General features: G+C 40.9%; 1 protein-coding gene across 2 annotated transcripts in view; it reads right to left on the bottom strand.

Moving 5' to 3' along the window:
* Positions 1-12118, bottom strand: part of OFD1 (OFD1 centriole and centriolar satellite protein) — a 54599-nt gene that overhangs the window by 16559 nt on the left and 25922 nt on the right. For both annotated transcript variants that reach the window (XM_066357405.1, XM_066357406.1), the window contains 2 exons: positions 2149-2240; positions 994-1183 (listed from right to left, as the gene is read on the bottom strand). In XM_066357405.1, the coding sequence (XP_066213502.1) occupies positions 994-1183; positions 2149-2240 (282 nt within the window). The remainder of the gene's footprint in view (positions 1-993; positions 1184-2148; positions 2241-12118) is intronic.

Raw genomic sequence — 12118 nt, 5'->3', positions numbered from 1 at the left:
TTGTTCACACGTAATTAATATTATTTTAATTCTATGAAATGAACTTAAGAGCAATCCTGACTCATAAATTTCAGAATAAAAGAATTTAATGCACGCAAATACAAACTTTGCTACTCTTCCTAGTCCTCCTCCAAGTCAAACAATTCTTTCAGACCCTTGAATTAATTTGAAAGGGCAACTCTTTCCTCTCCATGCACAGAGGTATAGAAGGGGCCCTCCACCAAAATCTGATGACGACTGCCCTGAGGTCACATCCGATTTCTCATCTGTCAGCAGCACTCAGGGTCCAGGCAGACAGCAGATGGAGTTCTGCCCCTGCAGTCCCTGGAGGACCCTCCACTAAAGGGCGACTCCGTAGGGCAGCCACAAGGGGCGGTGTAGTTCCCTGGGCCAGGGATGGGGCCGAGCAGTTATCACTCCCTGGGCCTAGATGGACTGCAGAGAATGAGCCGGCGCAGGTGCTGGGGAGCACAGCGCCTGGGAGAGACCATCCCGCAATCACTGACATGTCGCCTGGCTGAGAGGAGAGGCCAGCCCAGAGCCACCGTACTGAGCCGGTGCAGGTGCTGGGGAGCACAGCGCCTGGGAGAGACCGTCCCGCAATCACTGACATGTCGCCTGGCTGAGAGGAGGGGCCAGCCCAGAGCCACGGTACACTGCGCGGCGAGGGTGGGCGACAGGGTAACAACGACCTCCCCCTCACTCTCCTCCTCCTGCCCTTCCACCAGTGCATGGCTGTCCCCACCGGCCAAACGCGAGCAGCAGAGGGCGAGGGAAGACCAGTACCATCCAGAGAGGCAGATTTGTAGTTTAAAAATATTTCTTAGTGACACTACTAATTATGCAATAGAAAGCAACAATGAAGTAACTTCAAAGGGAGACTCTTATTTTATACTTTTCCCAAATGAAGATTCCCTTGGAGGTACAGAGCACAGTGTCATATTACTAGGCTACAGAGTTACAAAAACATGCAAACCAGGAAAAAGCACATACGGTTTAAGAGACGCAAGTTTTCATTTCTACTCTCTTCCAGTTGTTGTTTAAGTAACTTATTTTGTGCCTGCAGCTCTATGTTCTCTTCCTTTAGAAGTGAGTAGTCACTCGTCTCTTCCATCTTTTCCTTCAGCAGGTGGTTTTGCTTTGTTACTGCCGCAGACTGGGCTTTGACAGACTCGAGCTCAAGCTGGAATTAGAGAAAACCTTGTGCTTGGACAGCAGCTTGACGGTACTGCTCACAGAAAGGCTGGCAGGCCGCTTTGAGCTGGGAGTCACAGTTTAACTGAGGTCGCCGGACAGAAGTCTGGCTCTCTGTAAAAATAAGACCCTGACTACAACAAAGGAAGTCATCTTAGCCCTGCAGTTGGGGCAGCTGCCGTTCATCCAACTTCACACTTAGGTAGAACCCCGTTCTACAGAGCAATGTTCCGATTAAGATTACCACCCCCTTTTCCAGATGCAGCGAAGGTCCCAATAGCAGTTACAGACTGTAGCAATATGTTTTTAAATATATGTGAGAGCTTTCCTTTTCTTAGTATATTTCACGTTTGCATAGAAAAGCCTACAATTTTATCAAGTAAATGTCATTACAGCTGCAAAAATAAACTTTATATACAGAATATATTTAAGTACCTAAGATTATATGAATAAACAGAAATGAAGTTAACAGTGGCACGTGAATGAGATGCATTTCGCATCTCATTTTGTTTTTCTCAGCAGCATCCCGATGTAATGAAAGGAACTGGACCTATTGCCGATGGGAAAGAGAGGAGGCCGAGGCAGAAACTAAGATGCACTGGCCCCTGCTACGGACCAGGCATGTGAACCAGCTCACTGACGTCCCCTAACGCCAGGGACTGTGGGCAACGCCCAGTGTTGAAGGAACTCGTCTGAGGCACACAGGCAGTAAGGAGAGAGACAGGAGTCAAGCAGGACCCCAAGCCCCAAAGGATGTCTGCTCCATGCTTCCCTGGGAGACTAAGATGGAAATGAACAACTACTGAGTCAATTTAAGTTGGACCATCACCTTCTTAGTCATATAATAGTCGAAACACACCGAAAAGATAACTTAAGGTAAATTACGTATGACTGAACCTAAAATTTCATATTGCTTAACATCAATTTAAAAAAAATAACAGGCTTCACAATTACCTCAAGTTCTTTCACATAATTTGCAGAGTGTTTGAGTTCCTCCATTTTTGAATTAAGAGATGTGAGCTCCTCTTGCAAAAGTCTAGTTTTTTCTGAAAGAGAGAGCCAACCAATTAAACATATTTTCCTACTGAATACAAAACTCATTTAAGAATCCATGGCCGAGAGTAATGGCGGGGTAGGAAGCGATACCGATAAATCTCCCCCAAAACTCAACAAGATCTTCAACCAGAAACAGAAAAACCTATACTTGGAGCTTCCAGATGCTTCGCAATACACCCAAAGGTATGATTGAGTGAAAAATTGGCTAAATATATAACCAAACCCCGAAGGAAATAGGGAGTAAGAAATGCTCCGCCTTCCTCACTAACCTAAACAGGGCGGCTTTCTCTGGTAACTGTGAATATAGAAACTGAGGCGGGCAAAGGGGGTGAATACAAACGGCCGAACCAGGCTGTGGCACGGAGATCCAAGCCAAGGAAAATCTGATCCTGTGGCAACCCAGGCAATACAAGCTAACACTCGCGCCAAACCCAAACAAAGAAAGACAAGCGGGGCGGCCATTTTACCCGGTCTCCTGGTCGGTGCGCAGTTAGTGGGCGAGAGATTTCTTCCTAGGCCCCGGGAGTCAGTGCCTGTGTTGCCCCACGGAGAGGCAGGGTCAGAGGCCTTTCTGTGGGCCGAGGGCAGAGTCTCTGGGCAGCCCCAGCGCCCTGGGAAAGCCACGCACGGGAGGGAGTGAGAACTAATTCCAACGGTGGAGATTTTCCTTGCCGGAGGGTGTTTCACTCAGAGGGAAAGCGGCCGGCCTCATACCCAGGTTTGCGCGCGCAGATAAGGAGTGAGCGATTCCTCCGAGTGCCTCGGCAGTGCGCGCCCATGTCATCGCACAGAGGGGCAGAGTCAGGGGCCTGTATGGGGGCCAAAGTGGAATCTCGGGCCGCCCCAGCGCCTTGCAAAAGCCGCGCACGGGGACGGAGCGAGACTCAATTCCAACGCTGCAACTTTTCCCTGCGGTTGGGGGTTTCACTCAGAGCGTGAGACTGCTGGCCGGATATCCTGGTCTGCGCGCGCAGCCAGTGAGTGAGAGTTTTCTCCAAGCGCCCCGGAAGTGGGCACCCGCTTGTGTTACCGGACAGAGTGGCAGAGCCAGAGGTCTTTGAATGGCCGGAAAGCCCGCCTGATTATGCTCGCAGCTCTGACTGACTGAGCCTTACCCAGAGCCCTGTGCTGAGTGGAAATAGAGTGGGGAGTTGCCAGCTCTTTGAGCCTCTTACTATCCAGGCAGAGGCAGCAGCAACCCCATAGCTGGATTATCAGGCTACTAATTGAGGAAGGAAAGACTAGGAGAAAGGCTCCAGGAACACGGACTCTCTCACTGTCGGAGCCTATAAATGCTAATAGCCTCGACTGCCAACGAGACTAAAGCACAATACATGACATTGCCATAGAGACTTATCAACTGCAAACCTCCACCTGAGCGTGGCAAAGGGGCAAAACCCGGGGTACAGAGTCACCGACCAGGAAGAGGGAGAGAAAAGAAAAAGCAAGAAGATAACCTCTCAAAATCAAGAATAATCTGCAGACTTTATAACCTATCCCATTTTATTATATTTGTTCGTTTGTTTCTCTTATCTTCATTCTTGATACTTTTTTTTTCCTCCTCCAATTTGGCCGATTAACTCTCTACCGGTCTTACTCTCTCCTCTCCTTGAACTACACTACCCGTAAGTGTTACATCTCCCATTATCTTTTCTCTTCTCTTCCTTTCTCTCTATGAGGGTTGCACTCCAAAACCCTTAACTCTCTCTCTCTCTCTCTCCTTTCTTTTTTCTTCTTTTAGTGGTTCCCTCTTTTTTTCTCTCTCTCTCTCTTTCTTTTCTCCCTCTATATTAGTTTCTTCCTTTCTCCTTTACATCTCCTCTCATTCAAACCTCAATAACAAACAAATGATCTTATCTGGGACTCAAACTTATGTTTGTGGCATTTTGGGGGGTTTTTACTTCACCTTCTTAACTCACTAGCAGTGCTCCCATCCCTGGCTCTCCATATTAACTAGTTCTTGTTCCACTAAATACAATAGTAATTTTTTTAATTTGTCCCCCCACTTTTCCGTTTTCCTCTTAATCCTCTCATCATAACTCTTAGACAACCAACACCTAAAAGCAAATCATTTTATTCTTGATCCAAATTTTTTCCTTATTTGCTTTTTGTGGGTCCATACGCTCTTTTTTTTTTTTTCTTTTTTCTTTCTTTTTTTTTTTTTTTGCCCCTTTATTACTTTTCCCCAATTCAGGCCCTCCATCACAGGCATTGTTTGTTATAATTCACAGTCCACCACAAGATTTTATCAAGAAAGAGGGGAGAGGAGAGGAGAGGAAAAAAGGAGGGGGGGGAATAATTTCCTTTTATTTTTTTTAATTTTTATTTAATTTTTATTTATTTCATTATTAATTTTTTTTAAAAAAAACAACTCTTTTCGATTTTTTTTTTATTATTTTTTTAAACTTTTTATTCTTTATTAAATCTCATTAATACTATCAACAAAACCACCCTCAGATGCCATTAAGGAAGAGAAAATCGAATATCATGGATACAAAAGAAAGAGAGGTAACACAGCTAGATGAGGAAAAATCTATGGAGAAAAAATTTAATATATTGGAAACCTTGGAGCTAAATGACAGAGAATTCAAGATAGAAATCCTAAAAATCCTCCGAGATATACAAGAAAACACAGAAAGGCAATTTAGGGAGCTCAGAAAACAACTCAATGAACACAAAGAATATATGTCCAAGGAAATTGAAACTATAAAAACAAATCAAAGAGAGATGAAAAACTCAATTCACGAGCTGAAAAACGAAGTAACAAGCTTAGCTAATAGAACAGGTCAGACAGAAGAGAGGATTAGTGAAATAGAAGACAAGCAACTTGAGGCACAACAGAGAGAAGAAGAAAGAGACTCAAAAATTAAAAAAAATGAGATAGCCCTACAAGAATTATCTGACTCCATCAAAAAGAATAACATAAGAATAATAGGTATATCAGAGGGAGAAGAGAGAGAAAATGGAATGGAGAACATACTCAAACAAATAATAGATGAGAACTTCCCAAGCCTGTGGAAAGAACTAAAGCCTCAAGTTCAAGAAGCAAACAGAACTCCGAGTTTTCTTAACCCCAACAAACCTACTCCAAGGCATATCATAATGAAATTGACACAAACCAACAGCAAAGAAAAAATTCTCAAGGCAGCCAGGGAAAAGAAGAATACAACATATAAAGGAAGGCCCATTAGATTATCATCATATTTCTCAGCAGAAACTCTACAAGCTAGAAGAGAGTGGACCCCAATATTTAAAGTCCTGAAAGAGAGGAACTTTCAGCCACGAATACTATACCCATCAAAGCTATCCTTCAAATATGAAGGAGAAATAAAAACATTCACAGATACAGAAAAGATGAGGGAATTTATCATCAGAAAACCCCCATTCCAGGAATTACTAAAGGGGGTTCTCCAATCAGATACAAAGAACAAAAAAAAACAGAGCCACAAGTAAAAGCTCCAAGAAGAACACAATAAAACCAAATTTAAACTGTGACAACAACAAAAAGAAAGAGGGGGAGAAGATGGAGATTAACAGTAGCAAAGGACGATGGAGTGCAAAAGTACTCACAAAATAGTTCGCTACAATGAACAGGGTAGGGACCCTTTTCATTATTCAAAGGTAACCACCATTGAAAAAACCACCACAGAAGCACATGAGATAAAAAAGATAGCAACAGTGGAAAGATGTATGGAATACAACCAAATAAAAACAAAAGATAGAAAAACAAAAGAGAAGGATCAAACAAGACACAAAACTAACAGAAAGCAAGATATAAAATGGCAATAGGGAACCCACAAGTATCAATAATTACACTAAATGTAAACGGATTAAACTCACCAATAAAAAGGCACAGAGTAGCAGAATGGATTAAAAAAGAAAATCCAACTGTATGCTGCCTACAGGAAACTCATCTAAGTAACAAGGATAAAAACAAATTCAAAGTGAAAGGCTGGAAAACAATACTCCAAGCAAATAACATCCAAAAAAAAGCAGGTGTAGCAATACTCATATCGGATAATGCTGACTACAAGACAGGAAAAGTACTCAGAGACAAAAATGGCCATTTCATAATGGCTAAGGGGACACTGAATCAAGAAGACATAACAATTCTTAATATATATGCACCAAACCAAGGAGCACCAAAATATATAAAACAGCTACTTATTGATCTTAAAACAAAAACTGACAAAAATACAATCATACTTGGAGACCTCAATACACCGCTGACGGCTCTAGATCGGTCATCCAAACAGAGAATCAACAAAGACATAGTGGCCTTAAACAAAACACTAGAGCACCTGGATATGATAGACATCTACAGGACATTTCATCCCAAAGTGACTGAGTATACATTTTTCTCCAGTGTACATGGATCATTCTCAAGAATTGACCATATGTTGGGCCACAAAAACAACATCAGCAAATTCAGAAAAATTGAAGTTGTACCAAGCATATTTTCTGATCATAAAGCCTTGAAACTAGAATTCAACTGCAAAAAAGAGGAAAAAAATCCCACAAAAATGTGGAAACTAAACAACATACTTTTAAAAAATGAATGGGTCAAAGAAGAAATAAGTGCAGAGATCAAAAGATATATACAGACTAATGAAAATGACAATACGACATATCAAAATCTATGGGATGCAGCAAAAGCAGTGATAAGAGGGAAGTTCATATCACTTCAGGCATATATGAACAAACAAGAGAGAGCCCAAGTGAACCACTTAACTTCCCACCTTAAGGAACTAGAAAAAGAAGAACAAAGACAACCCAAAACCAGCCGAAGAAAGGAGATAATAAAAATCAGAGCAGAAATAAATGAATTAGAGAACAGAAAAACTCTAGAAAAAATTAATAGAACAAGGAGCTGGTTCTTTGAAAAGATCAACAAAATTGACAAACCCTTGGCAAGACTTACCAAGGAAAAAAGAGAAAGAACTCATATAAACAAAATCCAAAATGAAAGAGGAGAAATCACCACGGACACCGTAGATATACAAAGAATTATTGTAGAATACTATGAAAAACTTTATGCCACTAAATTCAACAACCTAGAAGAAATGGATAAATTCCTAGAAAAATACAACCTTCCTAGACTGAGTCAAGAAGAAGTAGAAAGCCTAAACAGACCTATCAGTAGAGAAGAAATAGAAAAAACCATTAAAAACCTCCCCAAAAATAAAAGTCCAGGCCCTGACGGCTATACCAGCGAATTTTATCAAACATTCAAAGAAGACTTGGTTCCTATTCTACTCAAAGTCTTCCAAAAAATTGAAGAAGAAGCAATACTTCCAAACACATTTTACGAAGCCAACATAACCCTCATACCAAAACCAGGCAAGGATGGCACAAAAAAAGAAAACTACAGACCAATATCTCTAATGAATACAGATGCTAAAATACTAAACAAAATACTAGCAAATCGAATACAACAACATATTAAAAAAATAATACATCATGATCAAGTGGGATTCATCCCAGAATCTCAAGGATGGTTCAACATACGTAAAACGGTTAATGTAATACACCATATCAACAAAACAAAGAACAAAAACCACATGATCTTATCAATAGACGCAGAAAAGGCTTTCGATAAAATACAACACAATTTTATGTTTAAGACTCTCAACAAAATGGGTATAGAAGGAAAATATCTCAACATGATAAAGGCCATATATGATAAACCATCAGCTAACATCATATTAAATGGCACTAAACTGAAGGCTTTCCCCCTTAAATCAGGAACAAGACAGGGTTGTCCACTCTCTCCACTCTTATTTAATGTGGTACTAGAGGTTCTAGCCAGAGCAATCAGACAAGACAAAGAAATAAAAGGCATCCATATCGGAAAAGAAGAAGTAAAGGTATCACTTTTTGCAGATGATATGATACTATACATCGAAAACCCCAAAGAATCCACAAAAAGACTACTAGAAACAATAAGCCAATACAGTAAGGTCGCAGGATACAAAATTAACATACAGAAGTCAATAGCCTTTCTATATGCCAACAATGAAACAACCGAGAAGGAACTCAAAAGAATAATCCCCTTCACGATTGCAACAAAAAAAATAAAATACTTAGGAATAAACATAACAAAGAATGTAAAGGACTTATATAATGAAAACTATAAACCATTGTTAAAGGAAATCGAAAAAGATATAATGAGATGGAAGAATATACCTTGTTCTTGGCTAGGAAGAATAAATATAATCAAGATGGCTATATTACCCAAAGCAATATACAAATTTAATGCAATTCCCATCAAACTTCCAATGACATTTTTTAAAGAAATAGAGCAAAAAATCATCAGATTTATATGGAACTATAAAAAACCCCGAATAGCCAAAGCAATCCTAAAGAAAAAGAATGAAGCTGGGGGCATTACAATACCTGACTTCAAACTCTATTATAGGGCCACGACAATCAAAACAGCATGGTATTGGCAGAAAAATAGACACTCAGACCAATGGAACAGAATAGAAAGTCCAGAAATAAAACCACATATATATAGTCAAATAATTTTTGATAAAGGGGCCAACAACACACAATGGAGAAAAGAAAGCCTCTTCAATAAATGGTGCTGGGAAAACTGGAAAGCCACATGCAAAAGAATGAAACTGGACTACAGTCTCTCCCCCTGTACAAAAATTAACTCAAAATGGATCAAAGATCTAAACATAAGACCTGAAACAATTAAGTACATAGAAGAAGACATAGGTACTCAACTCAGGGACCTGGGTTTTAAAGAGCATTTTATGAATTTGACTCCAATGGCAAGAGAAGTGAAGGCAAAAATTAATGAATGGGACTACATCAGACTAAGAAGTTTTTGCTCAGCAAGAGAAACTGATAACAAAATAAACAGAAAGCCAACTAAATGGGAAATGATTTTTTCAAACGACAGCTCAGATAAGGGCCTAATATCCAAAATATACAAAGAACTCATAAAACTCAACAACAAACAAACAAACAATCCAATAAAAAAATGGGAAGAGGATATAAATAGACACTTCTCCCAGGAAGAAATACAAATGGCCAACAGATATATGAAAAGATGCTCATCTTCTTTAGCTATTAGAGAAATGCAAATCAAAACGGCAATGAGATACCACCTCACACCTGTTCGATTAGCTGTTATTAGCAAGTCAGGTAACAGCAAATGTTGGAGAGGCTGTGGAGAAAAAGGAACCCTCATACACTGTTGGTGGGAATGTAAAGTAGTACAACCATTATGGAAGAAAGTATGGTGGTTCCTCAAAAAACTGAAAATAGAACTACCTTATGACCCAGCAATCCCTCTACTGGGTATATATCCCAAAAACTCAGAAACATTGATACGTAAAGACACATGCAGCCCCATGTTTATTGCAGCATTGTTTACAGTGGCCAGGACATGGAAACAACCAAAAAGCCCATCAATAGATGACTGGATAAAGAAGATGTGGCACATATACACTATGGAATACTACTCAGTCATAAGAAATGATGACATCGGAACATTTACAGCAAAATGGTGGGATCTTGATAACATGATACGAAGCGAAATAAGTAAATCAGAAAAAAACAGGAACTGTATTATTCCATACGTAGGTGGGACATAATAGTGAAACTAAGAGACATTTATAAGAGTGTGGTGGTTACGGGGGGGAGGGGGGAATGGGAGAGGGATAGGGGGTGGGGAGGGGCACAAAGAAAACAAGATAGAAGGTGACAGAGGACAATCTGACTTTGGGTGGTGGGTATGCAACATAATTGAACGACAAGATAACCTGGACTTGTTATCTTTGAATATATGTATCCTGATTTATTGATGTCACCCCATTAAAAAAATAAAATTATATATAAAAAAAAAAAAAAAAAAAAAAAGAATCCATGGCCAATATTTAAGACCTAATGAGCATTGTTTCATAATCTAAACTAGGAGATGTCAGAGTTACATATGATAGTTTAAAAACCAATGGGGCAAGAAGGAGTAAGTCCCGTTACCCAGCAAGTGCTGGGAAGTTACTTCTAAGAGTCACCCCTGTGCTGAACTTCCCTGTGCTACATACACCAGCCACACTCACAGCGTATGTTCAGACCCCTCATGCCAACAGATCAGAACTTCCTCAGAGACAAAGACTTGTCTTAGGATATTATAGTCACTGTTTTGTCATTTTCACTTTAGCTAATACAAGTCTATGTAGCTATATCCTCAAAAAATACTTTGTACCTGGCCTGTGCTGGCACAGTGGACAAAGTGACGACCTGGAATACTGAGGTCACCAATCTGAAACCCCGGGATTGCTCAGTCAAGGCACCTATGAGAAGCAACTGCAAGTTGATGCTTCCTCCTCCTCCCCGCCCGTTCTCTAAAATCAATAAATCAAATTCTAAAATATAATAATTTGATGACAACATGATGGTACCAATTCCAAAAGAAGTCTTAGTCATCACAGAAAGTCACAAAGGAGCAGCCACACACTGGGTGACCTTACAGGTCAACATCAAGTAACCAGCCCTAGTTTACTCCAAGAATTCCCTTGAAATTTCTACCTAAAGTTCAACTTCTTGTCACAATAAAGTTCCTAGAACTATACTGAAATGTAATCTATCTGGAGACTGAAAAATTATCCAGTCCTGGGTTAACATACACAACAGTTTAGGGGGTTATATGTCCAGTGAAAATATCTTGAAGCATAAAAATATATTAGCCCTGACCAGGTAGCTCACTTGGTTAGAGTGTTGTCCCAATACATCATGATTACAGATTCAGTCCCCAGTCAGGCAACACACAAGAATCAAACACTGGATGCACAAGTAAGTGGGACAACAAACTGCTATTTCTCTCCCCCACCCCAGCCCTCCCTCCACCCCTCTCCCTTCCACTCATTCTAAAATCAATCTAGGCCCTGGCCGGTTGGCTCAGCGGTAGAGTGTCGGCCCAGTGTGTGGAAGTCCTGGGTTCGTTTCCCGGTCAGGGCACACAGGAGAAGCGCCCACCTGCTTCTTCTCCACCCCTCCCCCTCTCTTTCCTGTCTCTATCTCTCTCTTCCTCTCCTGCAGCCAAGGCTCCACTGGAGCAAAGTTGGCCCAGGCGCTGAGGACACCTCAGGTGCTAGAATGGCTCTGGGTGCAACGGAGCAACACCCCAGATGGGCAGAGCATCGCCCCCTGGTGGGCATGCTGGGTGGATCCCAGGTGGGCACATGCAGGAGTCTGTCTGGCTGCTTCCCCACTTCTAACTTCGGGAAAATACAAAAAATAAATAAATAAATAAATAAAAATCCATCTAAAATTATTTTAATACATATACACATAAGAAGTAAAAGAGCCTGACCAGGCAGTGGCACAATGAATAAAGCATCAGACTAGGATGCAGAGGATCCAGGTTTGAGACTTTGAGGTCGCCAGCTTGAGTGCAGGCTCATCTGGTTTGAGCAAAGTTCACTAGCTTGGACCCAAGGTCTCTGGCTCGGCAAGGGATTACTCGGTCTGCTGTAACCCAACTACTGGTCAAGGCACGTATGAGAAAGCAATCAATGAACAACTAAGGTGTCGCAACGAAAAACTGATGATTGATGCTTCTCATCTCTCTCCGTCCCTGACTGTCCCTATCTATCCCTCTCTCTGTCTCTGTTAAAAAAAAAAAAAAGTAAAAGAAATAAGGAATTGTCACAGGAGAAAGGGAAGTTAAAATAAAGTTTTCCATAAGTAAAAAAAAATGAACTCTCATGGTTAAAACCACACTGAGATATCACCTCACACCTGTCAGATGGGCTACCATCAATAAGTCAACAAACAGCAAGTGTTGGCGAGGCTGTGGGGAAAGGGAACCCTCACACACTGTTGGTGGGACTATAAATTAGTGCATCCACTACAG

The sequence above is a fragment of the Saccopteryx leptura genome, chromosome X, assembly GCF_036850995.1.
Source record: "Saccopteryx leptura isolate mSacLep1 chromosome X, mSacLep1_pri_phased_curated, whole genome shotgun sequence".
Taxonomy (NCBI): domain Eukaryota; kingdom Metazoa; phylum Chordata; class Mammalia; order Chiroptera; family Emballonuridae; genus Saccopteryx; species Saccopteryx leptura.
Note: the sequence above shows the minus strand (reverse complement) of the source record. Positions and strands in the feature narration are given on the sequence as shown.